This window comes from Chelonoidis abingdonii, chromosome 1 (genome assembly GCF_003597395.2).
Source record: "Chelonoidis abingdonii isolate Lonesome George chromosome 1, CheloAbing_2.0, whole genome shotgun sequence".
NCBI lineage: Eukaryota > Metazoa > Chordata > Testudines > Testudinidae > Chelonoidis > Chelonoidis abingdonii.
This window is the reverse complement of record NC_133769.1, coordinates 109,757,576-109,778,920: the sequence shown is the minus strand read 5'-3', so window position 1 is coordinate 109,778,920 and position 21,345 is coordinate 109,757,576. Positions and strand designations below refer to the sequence as shown.

The 21,345-nt window shown below is 43.7% G+C and overlaps 1 protein-coding gene across 2 annotated transcripts in view; it reads left to right on the top strand.

Annotated features, from left to right (window-relative positions):
• SLC37A3 (solute carrier family 37 member 3) overlaps positions 1 to 20,179 on the top strand; it is a 44,317-nt gene extending 24,138 nt beyond the window's left edge. For both annotated transcript variants that reach the window (XM_032783161.2, XM_032783162.2), the window contains exons 8-15: positions 3,057 to 3,141; positions 4,262 to 4,440; positions 11,035 to 11,176; positions 12,362 to 12,463; positions 13,271 to 13,318; positions 13,995 to 14,146; positions 15,981 to 16,046; positions 17,890 to 20,179. In XM_032783161.2, the coding sequence (XP_032639052.1) occupies positions 3,057 to 3,141; positions 4,262 to 4,440; positions 11,035 to 11,176; positions 12,362 to 12,463; positions 13,271 to 13,318; positions 13,995 to 14,146; positions 15,981 to 16,046; positions 17,890 to 17,982 (867 nt within the window). In that variant the 3' untranslated portion in view covers positions 17,983 to 20,179. The remainder of the gene's footprint in view (positions 1 to 3,056; positions 3,142 to 4,261; positions 4,441 to 11,034; positions 11,177 to 12,361; positions 12,464 to 13,270; positions 13,319 to 13,994; positions 14,147 to 15,980; positions 16,047 to 17,889) is intronic.
• Positions 20,180 to 21,345: the final 1,166 nt, after the last annotated feature.

Genomic DNA, 21,345 nt, shown 5'->3' with positions numbered 1-21,345 from the left:
GTTCCTTTTTTTTGGTTTTGTCCAAGAATTGTGTGTTTAAAAAAAAAAAAAAAAGATTTCTCTGCATCAACCAGTCATTAGATGATTCTTAGAGATTAACTACCAAAGGGATGCCCAGTGCCCAAATCACTCTCAGGCACATGGTGGAGTGCCATGTGGAGTGCCATGTGCCATGTGGAGTGCCAACACTGAATGCAGTTGTTCTGGGAAACCCTAACATCCTTGAAGTGCTAGAGAGCATCAAGGATGATGAATCTAAAAAATCAGCAACAAGAGAAGATGCGAAGATCCTGAGTGATGCAGTGCTCACTTTGGAAACTGGCATTTTGTGGTCTGGAATGATAGATATACTTCAGCCATTCAGCAGGTGCAGTCTAAGCTTGCAAAGTGCTCAAGTTGACCTTCCACTCCTGTAAACCTAGTGAGGAGTCTTTGAACTGTTCTTCAACAAATGCAGGATAGCTTTGAGTATGAAATTCAGGGGGTTGCAAGAATTGCTAACCATGAGTATAAGTCAGCCAAATGCTGCAAAAGACAGAAGACATGCAATGATGCTACTGCCCACTCGTTCAGTGACAAGGAGACCTTCAAAGCTAATACCTTCATTACAATCATTGACAAACTGAAAAGTTAATTGAAACATCGGCCCAAGGCTTACGAAAATACTGACAAAACCTTTAGTGTACTGACAAATTTTTCACCAAACATTTCAAGCTCTGAAGTCAGTGAAGGTATCAAATGAGTCAGAAGTACCCAGACGATCTCCCAATAGATTTTACTAAATAATTTCTTCAATTTGTTGAATTCGCATCACTCTCAGATATAGAGAGAAAAGGTGACGAAAGCAAATCGTATTTGTACATACCGAGTTATCACTGAATCCAGTGTGAGAGAATGTTTTGCAAATGTTGAAACTTCATTATGCCTGCATTTGTCACTAATAATCGATAACTGTAGTGGAGAATGTTCCTATCTCTTCTAACCAAAATGTCCTCCGATCCACCATAACTCAAGAGCATCTCAGTGCTTTGTCCCTCTTGAGCATTGAGAATGAAATCGTCAGGTCTTTGAATTACTATGACATCATTCATGACTTTGCCACAGCTGGGGCGGGGGGTGGGGGGGGCGCGGTTTGTTTTGAAGAATTGAGTGTAGTGAGAGTAGAATTAACTTCTTAATTTTACATAAATAATACGTAAATACATATGTAGATAAATGTTTGACTTCATAGTTTTTGTGCAATACCTAATTCATACTTAGATCCTTCCCTCCCATTAGCCTTAGCCCTCATAACCTTAATCCGGCCCTGGGCACGGACATCCATCAGGGTGTGGGGATGGGCATGCCGTTGCTTCAGGGAGCATTTAACAAGGTTTAGCAATTAATATGGCCTCTTATAGAAATAGACTCAAATTATGATATAGTTAAGGTAGCAAAACAGCTTTCATTATAACCACCTGTTTTCAGCCTCTCTCAGCTTCCCAAAACATCCACCTTTTGGGCTGGAATTGTCTATTCTTGGCTTCCTCCTGGAGGTAAACACTTTTTTTGAAAGTTTGAGTAAAATACCTTCAGCTGTTTTTGTGTTATGGACCAGTAAAAATTTCCCTTCCTACTACATATTTTTTATATATACTTTTAAAGAGGTTAGGCTGACATTTGAAATGTAGTTCTCACTGTGGAGTTTGTGCTTTTCTTCTCTTTTGGGGACGAGATATAAAAATAATCAGTGCTAAGGTCAATCTGACTGCTCAGTGAGCATCTTGTAAGATTTTTAGCGGAGTCTAAGAAAACTGGGCCTCCGTTATGACATCCCTGTACCTGCCTGGCTTGAGCAGGTGCAAGCTAGTGCTTGAGAACAATAGTATTGTACTTAAAAACAAAACTCATCCCCCAATTGCCAACCATCACTTGAGTAAAAATAGTTCCTTCAGGTAGACATATTTATTGATTTTTTGAGTTCTATAGGATAAAAGAACTGCTCTCCTGTGCTCGAGGTGTTCTTGACAATATTGAAATATAAAAGTATTATAAGTTACAACTTGATCTCGAGCACTTCTCCACTCTACAATGGCCAAGCAACAAACAGATGTTAAACCCACCGTATCACCAAAAGCCAGGGAGAAAAGAAAAGGGTTTTGCATTGTGGCTTAAAGGCCAGACGTAAGTTGTTTTGGACCAAGTTTGGGGAAGAGCTTCAAAGTCAAGGACCCTTCACAGAGAACCCCCTGTTGGCAGCCTTTCCCCTCTTATAATGAGGGAGCTCCAGCTCGAGCATGTCCACTGACTGCAACTCCAGTCTTCACCTTTTGGACAATACAACCTGATTTTAGGAGTTCTCTCCTTGTCTGCCCACCCCGCCCCTTGTAAAGCAATATTATATAGCTAGTGACCTGAGAACAGGGCAGTATTTATGGACTCAATACACACATCTCCAATATTCACTCTCATGGAAATCTTAAATGCAGCAGAGTGTAAAGGGAGGAATGTTCATGTGCTCTGCTCATGTGGCTGAAGGTCCTTATTGCACAAACTTGAAAAATAGTATAGAAATAAAATAGCTTATTATTTTAATTTATTTCCTTCTGCCAACAGGAAGCTAAGCTCCAGGAACATTCGTTAGGGTTCACCCTTCTGAATGGTAGATGCCTGTACGTACTCTGCCTTGTAACCACAAAGAGCTGCCAGCTGTGGCCATTACTATAAGACAAAATGTTCATTATCTGCCTGCATTAAAGGAAAAGTGAATAAAATCTAGTGTTCGGTGTCTTTCTCCTTCCCCACCATCATGTGTTCCATTCCAGTGCTCCCCCTCCAGCGTGGTAAAAAGTCTACTCTGGAGGCAGGGGTGACTGTTTCTAGGTTTTATGGAGATATTCTGTGTTGGTATGGCTTACTCTCACACAGAGATGGGGTACAGAGAAATTGCCTGTCTCATTGCATGGAAACCATGTGTGATTGAAAGTGGTTGGAAAAATAGAGATGAATGTTTAATTTAGAATGAGATGCCAAAGAGCAATGTGAAAGGTAGTTCTTTTATTCTCTCTTCTCTCCAGTATGCCTTCCTGGTGACAGCATCAGTGCAGTTTGCTGGAGGAATCATTGTTTTCTTTGGACTTTTGATTTCCCCGAAAGAAGTGGGTAAGTAAAAGAGGTCCGTGTCGTCTTAAACCCTAGTCGGCAAGCAGGTTTGCAGCTCCCCTGTGTGGCATTAAAAATGTGGTTATCATTGCCACGTCACTTCAAAAACCCAATTCCTGCTGCCAAATGTTCATGTCACTGACACAGTTCTAAACTTGCCTCGAAGCCCAGTAGTGGCTACCTGAGTGAACGTTTTCCAGGCCTGCAACACGCTAGGTGCAGACAATGTTATTCACATGGATGGAGGGTCAAAGAGGGGTCCAACTAGTGTGCAAACCATATTCCTTAGAATGCACCCATTTCCCAAGTGTCCTTCCTATGGAACTAGGTGTTTTTCTAAGAGTTAATAGAGGAACATGCAAGTAACTACTATGGGAGTAAATTGTGTTGAGCAGTAGATTCAGAATCCTCTCCATCCCATGAGGGGAAAGAATGCATTGGGTTTGCAAAACTTCGCCAGCTGTTTAAAGATTGGCATATAGGCTCTAAAGGGGGCACAGGCCTTATGTGAGAAGATGATTGACAAGGCAGAGTCTCCAGTGTGAGTAGAAAAAGGATCTTTAGGGCATTGTCAGGGACATGGTGGAGTCTCCCAAGTTTTTGGGGAGGCTGCAAAGGAGGTAACTGTTGAAGTGTTGGAATGTATATAAGGATGTCCTCCAGGTCAGACAGCGTAGGACAGCTAGCAAATCCACCATACCGAGTCTTCCTGTTAGTTCATTTGTCAGAACTGCTGCTGGTACACTGTGAGCATCCATGTTCAAATACTGCCTGAGGTGATGTGTGCAGGACCCACGCACAGGGAGTCTAGCCACTAAATAGGGGGAAATGCACTAATTTGTTGTGTCTTCCAACTAATGGCCAGACACTCAGAACAGACAAAGCCGACGCCAGGATCAGACAGAATACTTTCAAGAGCGCTAGAAGACAAGGGGTAGTTTCTACTGGCGGCTCTGCAGAACACCATCTAGAAGAGTTTCTAAGCCAAAGGAGGATGGAGGTATGGGAGAGCAAGGGGGTGTCAGAAGGGAGAAATGCTTAAAAGGAGTGAGCATGGGTTTTGTGTGGGGAAAGAATGGTGTTGTCCTTTGTTACTAGTGTACATTCTCATGTGTTATAGGCCTCCCTGAGCTTGGAGAAGAACAGGAGGGCAGTGCTGAAGAAGATGCAAACAAACCCTTAATCAGCAACAATGAGGATGAGGATGATCAAAATTACTCTATTCAAGCACCTGATACTCTCAACCAGCCCAAGGCTATTGGCTTTTTCCAAGCTTGTTGTCTACCAGGTGTTCTTCTGGTAAGGACTCAGCATTGTTGTTTGTGGTGATTTACAGATTTAAAATTTTTATTAAAGCTAATGTTAAATAGGTTGGGAAAAGAGTGTCCACAGCTGGGTATAGTGCTTAGATCAGGGGTTGGCAACCTTTCAGAAGTGGTATGCCGAGTCTTCATTTATTCACTCTAATTTAAGGTTTCGCGTGCCAGTAATACATTTTAACGTTTTGAGAAGATCTCTTTCTATAAGTCTATAATATGTAACCAAACTATTGTTATATGTAAAGTAAATAAAGCTTTTAAAATGTTTCAGAAGCTTCATTTAAAATTAAATTGAAATGCAGAGTCCCCCACCGGACCGGTGGCCAGGACCCGGGCAGTGTGAGTGCCACTGAAAATCAAGGCGGCACGCGAGCCATTGGTTGCCTACCTCTGGCTTCAATTATCCACAAATAGAAAGTTAGTTTTTTAAAAGTCATAAGATTCATAGAGTGCATAATCAGCAATAACCCAAATTTAGGTGAATAGATTTAACAATACAGTTTATATATTAGACTCCAAATACTCGATTACATCACTCATAAAAAGTGGTACAGAGATTTGGTTGTGGAAAGCAAAACATCTCAGTGAGTGGCGATTGTCCTCAGTAATTGAGAATTAGGTTGGCTGTCCATTTAGAAAAAACAATCCATGAGGAAAGTGTTTTACTTTCCTGACTGCGCTTCTCATCGGCAGTCCAGCTCATTCCTCCTGGTATTGCCGATGTCCAGTGAAGAATACAGATCACACAGTCATCACTCCAAGAGCTAGAACCATGCTGATAAGGATCCTGAAGGATGCCATCCGCTGCTAATACGTGGAAAACCTGAAATGGAAGCCAGACCAAGGGAAGGCATTCAAGGTGATATGCAAGTGGGACTTCAGCAACCACTTCCTCACCAGGGGCAGCTTCACCTGTTTTGCCGACTGGTGGTTCATCCACAGTGCCCAGTTCAACTGCTTCCCGCTCAATGGAGCAGTCTGCCATGGGAATCAGTACAAGCGATGCAGATAGTGCAACTACGCCAACGAGACACTACCCCATGTCTTGTGTAGCTGCAAGCCCCATTTGAGAGCTTGGCAGCTGCGACACAAAGCCATCCAAGATCTCCTGGCCAGAGCCAACCCACCACTTGAAGGGAAGGTTGCCATGAACTCTGTCATCCCCGGAACTGACAGCCAATGGTGAGCGGACATCATCATCACCACCTAGGACCGAAAGATCATCATCATGGTAGACGTCTAGTGCCTTTTGAGAACAGGACCCTGGTCTTCCACGATGCCTGAGCTCAGAAGGAAACTTTTGAGAACTAAGGGTTACCAGGTTCAGACACGTGCACTGATTGTCAGAGCCTTGGGCGCGTGGGACTCCACTAATGAGCGAGTGCTGAGAGAATGTGGAATCAGTCAATGCTATGCTTGGCTGATGCAGCAACGCATGGTGTCAGATTGCCATCAGGTGGTCGAGGGACGTCTACACAGAATACATCACTGGACACGCACAAACTGTGTTAGAAGAACATTGTTAAGGTTACAAAATCAAGCATTCAAAAGTTAGGAAATGCCAGGATTAAGGTCACCTATGCAATCAGAATTGACTGCCGCACAGGCAGATGGACAGATATGGAAGTGAGGGGGACACAGGATTAATTAGAATGTTGAGGCTAGGGGAGAAGCTGGGAACTCCACACCATCAGGCAAGAGGTCCTGCAGTGAGGGCCAAATTTACCTTTCCTCATAACTTTGGGGAGACAAACACGCACGTGGCAGGCAGGGGGAGTACAAAAATCAAGACAGAGCAAAAGCCCCACTAATCTTTTTTTGGTCATGTGTTGATTTTGAGGGCTCTGAGTCATACATGTCAACTTTTGTAGTTGGCAATACTGCCCTTGTGTGTATGCATTATGATAATCTTTAATTACAGTGTGAGTGCCACTGAAAATCAAGGTGGCACGCGAGCCATAGGTTGCCTACCCCTGGCTTCGATTATCCACAAATATAAAGTTAGTTTTTTAAGAGTCATAAGATTCATAGAGTGCATAATCAGCAATAACCCACGATTGCACTTTTTCCCACAGGACTCCTGTGTTGTTCAGTGGACAGGATGGACAGTGCTCAATTAATGAGCAGCTATTCAACATTTTGTTTTATCCTTGTTCAGTGTATGGCCCCCAGCCTTATTTGCTACATGGGATTCAAACCCTGTTCTGGATACAGAATTTTAATTCCCTCTGGGGCTTTCCGATGGCACTCATCACTACGGTATCTGAATGCTTCACAAGTAGTAATTTGTGTTCATAACAACCATATGAGGTGAGGGGTGGTAGTATCCTCATTTTACAGATGGCGAACTGAGGCACAGGGAGATTGAGGTCAAGGTGCCCACTAATTTTGGGTACCCAATTTGAGATGCCATAGGGCTGATATTTATTTCAGAGTACTTAGCATTATATGTTCAAAGCACAGATTTCAGTTGCAGCTGAGTGTGCTCTTCGCTTCTGCAAATCCGACCCTTAACATTGCATCCCTAATGTTTTTTAATGTATTTTGTGTGTATTTCCTAGGTTTTTGTTTTAAGCAAACTGAGAAAAAAAAAAAATCCCTCAGGTGACATCATATTGACATCCACATGGGTAATGGACAGGGATAGAACTTTTAGATGCATTGCAGAGACCTTTGCCACTGGAGCTAATTGAGTAACTGGTAGCAGTAATAGGTTGTGTTCCTCCCCCATGTGGACAAGCACTAGAGGGGGCCGAGACACACTTTGCCAGGGGACTTCACAGCTGTTTACTGACAGCAGAGGAACAGTGTGGTCCATCTTGGGTTCCATTTCAGGTTCTGGAGGGGAGTTTTCTAGTGAGCACATACCCTTCTGCCCCCTCCACTCCAACCTGTCCCTCTCCTAGTCCTTTTTCTGATCTAGTCCTCGCTCTTTGGCCCAGACCCCATCTCCTTCAGGCATCGTGTCCTAGTCTTCTTACTCAGCCAATCCTAGTCTCCCACTCTGGACTCCTTGTCTGAGGTCTCATTTCTCTCTTCCCCACCCCCACCAACCTAGTCTCCTTGCCTAGCTAGACCCACTCTCCCGGTCTTACCCCAGCTTCCTTGTCCAATCTCCCCTCCCCACCTCCATTGGTTTCTAGTGATTCCACATTCCCCGCCTATCTCGCAGTCCCAGTCTCTAGTTCAGTTTCTCCCCTGCAGATCCGTCTTTCTGTTTTCCTCTCACCCTAGTTTCCAGTCTCCTTGTCCTGCCAGTCTGTCTTCATCCCTCCTCCAAGCTGTGGGCTTGTCTGCACTTTAAAACTATAGTGGCGCAGCTGCAGCGCTTCCATGTAGACATTACCTACGCCAACAGGAGAATTTCTCATGTTGATGAAGATAATCAATCTCACTGAGAGGCCGTCGCTAGGTCGACTGAAGAATTCTTCCATAACACCGGCGGTGAGGTCTTTGTAGCTATGTCTCTTGGGGTTGTGGATTTTTCGCACTCTTGAGTGACGGAGCTATACTGATGTATGCCAGCTTAGACCTGGCCTCAGTGTTCCAAGCATCCAACCCCTCCCAAATGATTCCTAGCCTGTCCTCCACCCCAGCCAGTACTCCACTCCCAGTCAAAGTTTTCTCTCTTCCTCCTTGTCCCGGTCTCACCAGGCTCCTTTCCCTTCTACAGGGTCAGCTCTTGTCCCCTCTGCATTTGAGTCAGGAAGCTTCCTCCTCCATGCTGCATTGGCACCAGCAGGGTGGTTCTTGAGAGCACAAGAGAGATGGGCTCTCTGCCCTGTTCTGGTGCTCAGCCCTAACCTGGAGCAGCTGGGAGCTGCAACTGTAAGGAATGTCTGGCTTTGCCTCTCTACCTCTGGGCTGTCGCATGCACAATCCAGTCACACACAGGAGTTGTGAGGAGGTGCTGCATGTTCCATTGCTCTGTGGGGTTGGCACGTGTGTAGTCTGGTCAATGCTGGGACTTGCTTGGGGGCAGGAGCAATGGCTGTTAACATTGAAAGGCAGGTATAAACATGGACTTTCCACCCCCACCTTCCAAAGGCTTATAACATGGCAGATACTCACAGGAATAGCAAAAGGCCCATCCCTGATCCTGACACAAATGCCCCCCTCTGTGAAGCATCAACTTCCTGTTCTAAGTGTGGGGCACTAGAACTTTTCAAAGAAATAGTCAGAAATGTTTTTAACATGGGAAGGACAGTATGAGAGTAGCCTTAAGCTGACTCACCACTCTGGACACTTGATAAACATCCTCACATGGGACAAATTCGGGAGATAATTGGTTAAGGATTGAATGATTGATTAAACCAGGTGGTTCAGCACACCAGCTGAGGACAGCTAAAAGTCAGACAGGAAGGTAGGGGAAGGGCCAGAGAAGCCCAAGATCTCTTCCCTCTCACCCTGTGCCTAGGGAGAATGTATGAACCATGAGCTGTGGGGAACTTTTTCTGGCTTATTTACAGTGTGACTATAGCCCTTCTAGTTGGACTTGTCACTAGCTGTGCGTGAGGACTGTTTGCAGACGGGAATCTAGGGTGAAGGAACCCTGCCTCGTGACAATGGGCAAAAGAACCTTGTTCTCAGAAATGGCTAAACAATTTTGGCTTAAACTTAAAGGCAAAACTCCACTAACCTGAGGGGCACACTGGCATGGAAAACTTCACTCCCAACGATAAAGTTTGGTAAAATGATAAACAACTGATGACAGGGTTTTATACTGAGACATGTTTGATGACCTTAATAATAGGCAATGCTGCCACCCCACCTATGCTTACAGTAGCACCTAACGGCCACAGTAAGAATAGGGCTGCCGTTAGACAGGGTGCTGTACAGACACCTCAGTCACTGAGGAATTCCATGTATACAGCTTGTTGAAGTAATGACTAAGGGGAACATAACCACCTTGAGCTGTGTAGAGGCCATACAAGAAGAGGACTAATTTTTTGGTGGGGCAGGGGAGGTTCTGGGAGAAATGGGCTAAAACGGTGAATGAAATGGAAGCTGAATATTAGAAAAAGGGTTCTGATGGTAGAATAACTCCCTGAAGAAGTAGTGGAAGTCTCCTCACTTGAGCCCTGTAAAATTAGCTTGGTCAGAGTGCTAACAAATACATTGGAGGAACAATCCTGCATGGGCAAAGGACTGGAAAATCAAATTGATCATCTGTTCTGTGTTGCTCCAGAATTGCTTCATTGTACTAATGGGGCCTTGTGAGCAGCTTGGATGTGAGACTGGAAAGTGAATGTGGATCCCTGAATACAAACAAGGATAACTTCCAAGAGATAGATACACTTATAAAGCAAATCAACTATATTCCTACTCTGGTTTTCTTCAGTTTTTCCCCTTCCCCAACTGAACAAGTGCAATGGAACGGTCTTTACACTGACAGCCTTCCTGTCGGGTCTCTGAAGATTAAGAATGGCTAGTCTCTCAAGCAATCCAGTCAACCATTCTGAAGTGCTTTATAATGATAAGCAGTGGGCTCAGTAAGGCCCAGTCCTGCTCTTCCTGAAGAACTTTTGTTGACTTCAGTGGGAATCTTGCCCATTGAAGTACATAGTGTTGGGCCCTATAAGACAGGAGGCTTAAAGGGAGGCAAGCCTCCGTTGTTCTGCTTTCTAATCAAACGCCTGCTGAAGAAATCTGTGTGTTAGGAGGCATTTATTTTATATCGTATGTCTTTGGCACTAATCACTGTATCATCTATGTCTCTTACCATGTTAAAACAAGCCGATAATTACACATCCACAATCTATCCTCTTGGATGCCTTAAAAAGCTAAGGCACTTGCCACTCAGCGCAGGAACTCTGTAAACATGGCTCCCTTCTACTGCAACAGTGATGGTCGGCCAAAGGCCTGACAAAATAAGCATACCTTATACCTGCCCGGACAGCTGCTGAACCGGGTCTTCGGGCTGCCTGAGGGGAGGTGTTTGCACTGAGAGAGCCCTCCTGCAAGCTAAGGCAAGTTCATTCCCCAGAACTATAGCAAGAGCACCACAAACAGTCTCAGCTGTAGGAAGACGTGGTGCTCTCAAGCATGCCTAAAGCTTGTGTCTTGAGCTCTGGGATACAAACATTTGGGTATTACAAGGAGTTCTTTGTAGGGTGCTTTGAGTATGTAGCAATATTCTGAATGGCACACAGTGATGCAGATAAAATGTGGTGCTTGCCATAGTCTTTCTCAACATAGTGCGCAAATAATTAAGGGCCCCTGGCTTGCTTAGTGTCACATGGTTAACTTCCTCCGATCTAGGAGGTGAACTGATTGTTTTCCTCTTTAGAAGCTTGTATTTCAAGTGAAGCTGCTGGAAGAATTGGTGTTTCAACCCATTGTGTCCGATGAAAAGAACACTAAAAATAGACATCCTGGTTGATTTTTCTCCTCCCCCAAATCTGTCCCTTTGATATTCAGCACTGGGCTTTCCTGACATTGCATTCTCATGTGAAATGCAGAAGCACTTAACCATGGGAGCTTCAGCTGTGGGCTTATTGGAAGGAGGAGGAGTTGCTACTTGTGTTTTTCTAATGCTAACTGCTTGCTGGTTTTTTGGCTATTTTTGTCTTAGTATTCCCTGGCCTATGCCTGCTTGAAACTAGTGAATTACTCCTTCTTCTTCTGGCTGCCGTTCTACCTCAGCAACAACTTTGGATGGAAGGAGGCTGAAGCTGACCAGCTTTCAATTTGGTATGATGTGGGAGGAATCGTAGGTAGGTGCAGCAAGCAAACTGTTTTTTTTGGTTGCCCAGCTCTTAGGTTTCTTGCTCTTGAACATGAAGGAACCACATGGGCCCAGTTTACTGAATGTGCCCAGCATGCAAGGCCTGGTTACATACACGGCTGCATTGTAAAACATAGGACGTAGTGAGTACCTCTAGAGAGCTCACAGACTGTTTAAAGGGGTACTACCCTATTTCTGTACACTTCAGCAACGAGTCTTTCGTCACTTGCTATGAACGCGAGAGTATCGCACGCAGATGTCCCCCAGGTTTCCTGCTCTACTTCCCACCAGAATCCCTGAGCAAGAGGGTAGACCTAGATTAGGGGTACCTTCTACCCTAGCAACCGTCCCACATTGCTGCGAACAAAGGGCTCGGTTCAGCACTGGAGTGGGCGGGCACAACTCCATTGTCTTCAGTGGAGCCAAGTGTAGTTGTACTTGTTTGCCAGCGGTAAAATCTGTACCTGTGCCTCCAGCCAGAACAAAGAGAGCCGTTCTTTGTGGCTTGAGCTCTGCTCTCCCATGTTCACTGTTCCTTGGCTGGGTAAGTAGTCCACTCTGCTTTCCTGCAAGACACTTCAGATCCGTTCTGGCTCTGCTATGATTCTATGGTCTTGTTTATACTGGAATTATTTCCTAATGCTTTATCGACAGTGCAGCTCCACTGGTGATTGCCATGATGGGCATGCTAGTGTAGACAGAGCTGCCAGCATTGTAACCCTTGTGGTGATAGATCTGCTCTGAGCAGAGTTAGACAACAAAGTGTTAAGTGTCACTGGGGTGCCTAGAATCGGTTATGTGCTAGTGCTCCCGCCAGCGGAGCAGAGCCATTAATAGGAATAGTAGGAAACTCTAGGAGACGGCCATGATGTGTTACGTTGCGCAGACCTGAACTGAGATTACAGGAAGGGTGTGTGGGGAAAGGAACAAACAGCAGAAGCGCTGACTGGTTATACACAGAGAGAGCGAGACATAGTAATCAGTCCTCGCTACTGTGTCCTGAGTACCCTGATTTGATATTGCCTTGACTGTGTCTCAGGCGGCAGTGGGAGTTTTGTCCACAATAAAGGTGCCAGAGGTAAAGATAAAAGAACAGAATTCAGTAAGTGCAGCAGTGTGTGTGTTCCATATGTTAATTGGAAGGGTACGATGAGCTTTCATTTTATTTTTGCAGGTGGGACAATCCAAGGCTTGATTTCCGATATGCTACAGAAGCGAGCTCCAGTGCTAGCAATCAGCTTGCTTCTGGCTATAGGGTCTCTCTTTGGATACAGTCGTGAGTATATTTTGCATTCCCGTGGGCAAGGGGGGACCTTTTGTGCCAGATGGATGGACACTTGCCAGTTTCTATGCCTTGAACCTATTTCTGGTTCAGGATATTGCCCTTCAGAGTATATTTCTGGGCCAGTCACAGTCTGCAATGTTGTATTGCGCCAGGAGATCATGGCATCTAGGAAGATGTCTTTCTTCAGATTCTGGTTAAGGATGGGGAAAGATGTGGGTTGAGTGCTTGGGTTTCTTTGTGCCAGTGGGGAAGCTGGCATTAGATGTGCTCCTTTGGCTGCATTTCTAGCATTGCCAACATGTCAAAGTTACAACCCGTAAAGCAGTAACGCAAAGGTGTGAACATCTTGAAAGAGGAAAAGCCAATGGGTGGGAGTGGGAGGAGGGTAAAAAGTGAGAGAAGATCTAGGAAAGGATAAGTCAGAAGCTCTTAGACTTCAAACCATTTACAGAAGCACTCCAGCATCTGGCAACTAATGGGATTTGGAAACAGTCTGTTAGGACAACTAATTAAAAGACACATCTAGGCTCAACAAGACAGTGGACTTGGGAGCCATCATAAGGTTGAAGATCTCACATGTATGCTCTCTGGCTGCACCAAGGGAATCCTTTAATTGGGTGACCTTTGGCAGGTTACTTGACCACTCTTTGCCTCCATCTCCCCATCTAAAATGAGAGATGATGAAGCTGATCTCCTTTGTAAAGTGCTTTGAGATCTACAAATGAAAAGCTCTGTATAAGAGCTAGATATAATTTCTTATTTTATTAACACTCCTGTTTTCTGTCTACCCCCTGACAGGTTCTCCAAACAGCAAACCCATCAACGCGTTCATCATGGCCATTACAGGTATGTCATATAAACGCCACTTTCACCCCAGTAGCTGTGTAGACAGAAAAGAAACAATAACACTGCTGTAAAACCTTGTTAATATATTCAGGTGTGCTTCCTTCTCAGCTAAATGCCATGGCTGCAACAGGAGTGACCATGAAGGCCCAACTGTTTTTGTTTGTTTGTTTTTAAAAAAAACACTGTTTTAAGAAGCTTTCACAAACAGGTGTGTGGAATAAGGAATTATGCTGCAGACTAGAATAGCTCAGATGGCAAGCGTCTCTTGCGTTCTTTATGCTACAAGAAACTATAAGCTTCCTCTGCCACTAAAGGTGCATACTTGGGAGCTTCCCTGGAAGCACCCCATGATGTGAACTCTGTATTAACCAGCACGAGTGAGAGTTCTTGGTTTCAAACACCCATATTTTAGGGGCTTCTGTGAATTTCCCCCAACTTCCTCCCTTAGACGCACAGAGAAGCACATCACAACCACTGTGAGGGATAACTAAACCCTCTGGGACTGAAGCATTTTTCCCCTTACTGCAACCTGTTCCCATAACTGAGACTTCCAGAACATCCCCAGCCCTCGACATTTGGGTGGCAGAAAATCCCTGCCTTGTGAAACTCTTGTGTTGTGCCAGTGGCAGGCTCCTTGCAGTGCTATCATTGGAAGATGGTCTTTTGGTGCTTTCAGGGTTTTTCATCGGAGGCCCATCTAACATGATCAGCTCTGCGATATCCGCTGACCTGGGGCGTCAAGAATTGGTCAGAGGGAACAGTGAGGCTCTGGCAACAGTCACAGGAATTGTGGACGGAACTGGGAGCATTGGAGCTGCAGTGGGCCAGGTGAGATTACGAGAGAAGAACTGAGGAATTAGGGAATGTGCCTTTAAAATTCTACATGGAAGTGACATGGGGTCTGGGAAAAAAGCTTCCAGCCCCAGCTAAAATGTTTCCATTCATCCTTTTTTAACTTCCAGTGGAAACAGTGTTTTTTTAACGAGCAGAACTTCGCTGCAGAGTTTGTAATGCAAATATTGTGGCAACAAATTTTGAGAATGAAATGGGGTTTAGACACTTCCATAACCTGAGCTGTTGAGATATGGAAAACATTTACACTCCATAAATAGTGAAAAGAAAATTGGATTTTTGAATTATTTTCAGTTTTTAAATAAGGTGGTGTTAGCAGCTCTGGTGAAGAAATGTATTTATGAAATATTGTTTTTAAGATGAATGTCTCCTTTACATAGAACATAAGAATTTTTTATGTTACACTAGTTTGGGTGTGATTCTCTTTATCTAGGGCAGACTTCACATGCTGTAAGACTGGTATCACTTGCTTTCATCTTCCGCGCTGTGTGCCTTTATAGGATTTGACCATGGATTGTTACTGAAACAGAAGCTGAGGGCATCAGCAATAGGAACATACTTGTTATGCAGAAACAAAATTCATGCACATGAAAGAACATAGTGCTGATTTTGGGGTTGGACAGGGCCTGTGATGTAACTGGCCCCATAATACTAGAGAGAGTGTAACATCATGAAATACCAAGATGTATGTTGGAGTGGAGTCCACACCCCCATTTCCCAAAGGAATTAGGATTCATAATTGGCACTTGTGGGAATATTCCTGTGAATATCAGCAGTGCTGATTGCAGGCAGAGAAGAACTTGTTAACTACTGACTGAGGTGGTTCTCCCCAGTAAATGAAATGTTCATTCTTTCTCTGAGAGATGCTTAGTTTTCCACATTTAACAGGCTGCTAACACCTTTCAAATCTTGTTTGGAAACAAATTTCCCAGTGTACCATGCCTCCTGCATCTTCCCCTTCGACACATTTACCACTTTTTAAGGAGAGTGTCATGAAAAGTGGGTCTCTCTTTCTGAAAAGTTCTGCCTGTCACTGCTTTGCTATCTGGATTTGCACTCAGATCAGTGGGAATGCACTCATATCAGTGTCACTCCAGGTGGGGGAATAAGCAGCAGAAGCACCAGGAATGCTTCCATAATGAAGATCCTGTTTTTTGTGCCCATGTGCTCAGTAATAGAGAGGTACATAGGCACTTTAATCAGAGTTGTATTCAAATACTGCATATAAGGGATAACTTCTGCCTTTACTTGAAGCTTTGCAAAGCCTTGTTGAGCTCAGGATGTAAATCAGTGCAGAAGCTTGAGCATCTTATCTGCATAACAGGGTGTTGGAAAGAGTTAACTAGCTAATGCTTGTATAGCTTCTGAAAGTGCATGTCCTTTTTTTAAGTTGTACATCTTCCTAGAGGGTTCCTTCTCTGAGGGTATTTACATGCACTTATGTAACTGTATGTTCTGTGCAATAAAATCCTTTGTTCAGTCTAGTCAAAGTATCGCTCCTTGAAGCTGTAATTAGTTTTTCTCCTCACTGAACATTACCTGTAAAGCTTCAGGCTGGTATCTCTATTTCACCTATCTTGTATGGATTTATATAGAAGGATTAAGGCAGCAAGTCTCCCATTATGCCGGGCAAGGAGCCGCTAGATCTGAAAGAGAGAATTTGTGATTGGCTTTTTTTTCTTTTTCTTTCTCTCTTTGATAAAGGTACACAAACTCAGGGAGATGCAAATGAAAGGGTGACACCAGAAAAACACCCCTCACAGCTGTGAATGTATTGATGATCTAAATATCATATTTTGTTTCTTTACAGTATCTAGTTTCTTTGATCCAGGACAATCTGGGATGGATGTGGGTTTTCTATTTCTTCATTCTTATGGTAAGAGGTCTTTTCTTCTTTAGCTTTTTCACCCGTGTTGAGTCTGCAGCTGAAAAGAATTTCTGAACCCTAGAATAATAATCAAATAAATAATAGGACCTTTTTTGTGAGAGCTTTAATGAGAGCTTTTGTGAGAGCTTTTCACACCTTAAACTGTTTCTGCCACAGCCATTAATTATAATGCTGTTCCCAGAGCTGGTATATGGCTGGGGCACACCAGGAAGTGATCTAAATCAGCCATGGTAATATCAGTTCCTTCCACCAATCAAACAATGGATTTTGAATTATTGCCAAATGAACAAGAATAGATTTTTAAAACATGTTTTCTAAGTGATAGAAAGGGAAGCACTTGACATTATCCCTTTTAAAAATTCTTGTATCTGGTGTGCAATATTTGTTTTGGTTGAATTTCACTCTAATTTCCAAGTTAGGATTCTGCCCCCTCCAACTCCCCTGTGTGCAAGTACATTGTCACGTGGCTTCCAGTGTTTCCAAGGAGCTGATGTTACATAAGAACGGCCATACTGGGTCAGACCAAAGGTCCATCAAGCTCAGTATCCTGTCCTCTGACAGTGGCCAATGGCAGGTGCCCCAAAGGGAATGAACAGACAGGTTATCATCAAGTGATCCATGCCCTGTCACCCACTCCCAGCTTCTGGCAAAGAAAGGCTAGGGACACCATTCCTGCCCATCCTGACTAATAGGTCCATCAATGTCTATCTTCCATGAATCTATCTAGCTCCCTTTTGAATATTTAAGTATCAGAGGGGGTAGCCGTGTTAGTCTGGATCTGTAAAAGCAGCAAGTGTCCTGTGGCACCTTATAGACTAACAGATGTATTGGAGCATGAGCTTTCGTGGGTGAATACCCACTTCATTGGATGCATGCATCCATCCAACGAAGTGAGTATTCACCCACGAAAGCTCATGCTCCAATACATCTGTTAGTCTATAAGGTGCCACAGGACACTCTTGCTGCTTTTGAACCCTTTATAGTATTGGCCTTCACAACACCCTCTGGCAAGGAGTTCCCGAGGTTGACAGCTCATTGTGTGAAAAAATACTTTCTTGTGTTTTTTTGTTTTCAGCCTGCTACCTATGAATTTCCATTGGTGGCCCCTTGTTGTTACATTATTGGAAGGAGGAAATAACACTTCCTTATTTACTTTCTCTGTACCACTCATGATTTTATAGACCTCTATCATATCCCCCCTTAGTCGCCTCTTTTCCAAGCTTTTCCCAGTCTTATTAAACTCTCCTCATACGGAAGCTGTTCTATATCCCTAATCATTTTTATTGCCCTTTTCTGAACCTTTTCCAGTTCCAAGATATCTTCTTTGAGACGGGGTGACCACATCTGCATGCAGTTGAGCTGACAATTTGTGCAGACCTTTCTTTTGGGTTGGTGGGAGGGATGATCAAACACTGAGGGACCAAAATGAAAATGTTCTGTAGGGCTGGCCCAGTATAGTAGAAGCACAGTGCTTCTGTCGGAGTTCACACCTTGAGCTGCTCAGGTTGGTAGTGGCTGGGAGTCTTTCATAATCCACCTGCTTCTCCTTTAGGGCTAGGGCTGGGGTGTTGCCTTGCTTTGCTCTGTGATTCCTTTTTTGATAGGCTCCAGAGAGAGCAGTGCAAAGCCATGGAGTAGAGGGCAGAGCCTTAGCTTATACAGAAACTTCTGTGAAAGTCTAAAGCCCACTTCTGTCCTTCTGATAGGCAAACTTTGACTTTCCTGTTTCACTTCCAGCTTTCTGTGCTTACAAATGCCTCTAAAATGTGTTGGAGGGAAGATGCAGTGACACGTACATGTGTTTAATTGACCTTCATGTTTCTTTCCACAGACTAGTTCAACAATCCTATTCATCTCACCGTTACTAGTGCGGGAAATTAGATTGCTCCTGCATGAGAGACGCTTGTGTATGCGGACTGGGTGACTGCCGCTTCCCTTCAGAGGGTCTGTCCAAGGAAAATCAACAACTGGGAGACAAATCAAAATTCTGGGAGGTTTATGTTTTTCTTTTCTCCCGCTCCTGCCCTGCAACTTTGGACTAATTCAGAATGTGCCACAAGGTTTTGCAGACCAGCCTTGGAGAACTTGCTGTTGGAATACCAAATACCCAAATGGATTGAGGCCATCTGCAACATGGAGCTGCTGTTCCAAGATAGAGGGATTAATCAGTTTGGCTCTAGTCCCACCGGAGCCTTTCCTCCTGGTTTGTGGTCCCATTGCTATAACCTTTACTGATTATTTCTGGATGTCCTGACAAGTGTCAGATATTTAAAACTGAAGATGAGGAGTCAATCTTACAGTGAATGGTGAGACCTCGTTACGCTGGGGAAACCGTACTGCCCACTTTGTGAATATTCTGAAGTTCTTTCTTGCTTTGGTTTAGAAGAATGAGCAAAAAGTTTCTTTGGAATCGGATGCATTTGTGCTGTCCAGGTGTCCTGAAAATACCTTTGCTAAATCTATACACAGATTAATCTCTACTATCCTTAGTTAATAACCCTCCCATATACAGATAATTTCTCCATCAGAAGCTAACTCCATGCTTGATCTATTTATTATTATTGTTGCGAAACGCTGCAATTTCTGAATATTTAAGTAGGCAAAATACTGTAGAATAGGAGGATAATCATCTTTTAACACTAATTTTCAAGGATTGCAGTAAACTTTGTAGATCTAACAGCGGCCATTTATATGGCTTTGAGGATTGGGCCTGGGATACAGATTCCTTTACCAGTTGGCTGTCAGATCAGTTGTGACCTGAAGTCGTCGTCCTCTGCATTTGATGGCTATTTGGGTGACACTTCTGAAAGAAGCTGGTGTCATCGGTCCTGTTCTCTGTGGACAGTTGGCCATTTATCCTTCCTTAGCACAGCAGACCCAGGAATGAATGAAGCGAGTCTGAACTATTCCTCTGCCTTTGTGTGATGCTTCTGGGTTAGGATTGAGGCACATTAATGGGGTAGTGTGATGAAACTGACACGGCATTGCCCAGGCTTCACTGACGTGATGGACAGAGAAACCTTCAGGCTCCAGGGCTGTCAGTCTGATAACACGTCGGTTTTTCTTATGAAAGCCAGATACAAAGGCATGTAATTCTATGCTTAACACTGTTGCATCTGAGCACCTTCCCATAGTGCATTAAGCAAGTTACTAACCTCTGTCACATGGATGGAAAAATTCTTAGGTAACTGAGAATTTGAAAAAGGAACTTTTAAAAAGGCCATTTTCTATTTTAAACTTAGTGTACAGTGATTTTTTTTAAATGTCTGAGTGTAAATGTTTAATCATGTGATTAATGTGGGAAATTGTTAGTGCCTTATTGTATTGAATTGTTGCTCAGACATAGTTTGCTGATCCTGCAGTGCCAACTGTTTTCACAGCTTCACTTACTGGGAAAACATGGTTGCTCTATTTCTTCTATGGTTTTTGAAAGTCCTCCTCCTTCTTTGTCTGAGATGTTTTCTGCTTTTAGATCTCTTCCTCTCCGCTTTTAGTTAACCTTCTGACAGTCCAGTGGTTGGGGAGAAGGCACAGTTAATCATATAAGGGACCCATGTTCTTGTCTCTTCTTCCCACTCTTATTCCAATTTTTGCCATTTTAATTCGGGGTGGTCCTGAGGAGATGCTGTTTGGGGACCTACCCTTGTGCCCTCAACTCATTGGGGCACTTAGCTTAGTATTCAGATCCCAAACCAGTCCTTAGTCCATTTCTAAATGGAAGTGGACTCCTTGAAATTCATATTGGAAATTGTTGGTGGCACTGTTTGCCTGGTCTGTTCATGTGTCTGAGAATGGAGGTTTTGGATTCCAAGCTTTGGTTGACTGTCGAGGTGCCAAGTAAGTTCTGACGGAAATGAAGATTGCAGTCTTCAGAGCAGATCACTTCATGCCAAACTGGTTGCAGACTCCATCTGCACACTGAGCTGCAGAGCATGTGCAACTGTTCAGAGGGTATTTTGCTAATACTTGATTGGCTGTGCATTCCACCCAAATCTTAATATATTTATTTTTACACTAGACCTTTCGGCTGGTGTATTTCCTCAAGCAGCGGCGATGAGAAATGTTTTGATTCTGATAATGTCAAATCAATGTCATCTGAATAAATCATTATTTTTGGTGAACTCATGTGGAATTCTTTTGTGTGTGCTTTATTCCACTCCTCCCCACCCTTCTAAAACCATAAAGTTCACCAAACAGAACTCTTCCTCCTTTTTTAAATAGTTCCCAGTTACAGGTGTAATAGTGTTGTTGCAGTTGTTTTCCTAGTAATTAGTTCTGAAGAGCTGGGCCTACACAGCCCTTGCCTGCTGTGTGTGCCTATTTCTCCGTGGTGTTTTCACTTCCTGACTCTTGCGACCTCTTACAACAAATCCCCATCCCAACCAGAAAGAGGCAACATGTTGCTGTTAGTTAGTTTGGTGCACTTCCTGATCAATTTCATAAGAAGCTTTGTGAGACTCACTGCCAGAGGCACTGAGAACAGTGTGATTAATGGCCTCTGAGAAACCACACATACCTGACTTTTTTTTTTTTTTTTTTTTTTCCCCCTCTGAATATAGAAGTCATATGCTGCTCATTCAGTATTAAACACAACATGCTTACTATCCTTGTTAGGTACCCTCTTTGCTCATTTCTCTGAGCACAAACCTGAACTCGCCCTGGCTCCTGTCTTAGATGGACACAGTGGGGAGCTTTTTAATTGTGTTTTTGTTTCGTAGCGCTCTGTAAACTCAGACTGGGGTGAGAGGTTGGCTTTCTTGAGACACCCAGAGATCATGGTCATGTGCCTGGCCCCTCACTACCTACAAGAAAACTATTTAGCAGTAGTTTTTCTGAGAAGCAGTGATTTCTTGTCTTGCTTCCATGTTTCTCTGAATGACTAGAATCAGAATATCCTAGCCTCTAGGTACTTGAAGAAAACTTTTTCATTTTAATGGCTATTTGAACAAGATAATGCTAAGCAACCTCAATCCCTCTATCCCCTCACCAAAAAAGTCCTCCCACCACTATGATCATGACCATGATATCTGGAACTTATCATTTGAGCAAGGAGAGAGGCAGAAATATAGATGAATTTTCAGAGTTTAAAATTATAGAATAGCAAAATACTAGAAATGCTCCCCAGGTGTCTGGGCATTACCTGGAATGTGACCGATCTAGGGGGTAATCAAGTTGGTGGGGAACAAATTAAAAGGATGTGCACTGGCTACCCCTTTGCACCACCCCTACAATACTTTCCCATTTTAAATTACACTCATCTGGTAGACCCCTTTCAAGTATCTTGAAT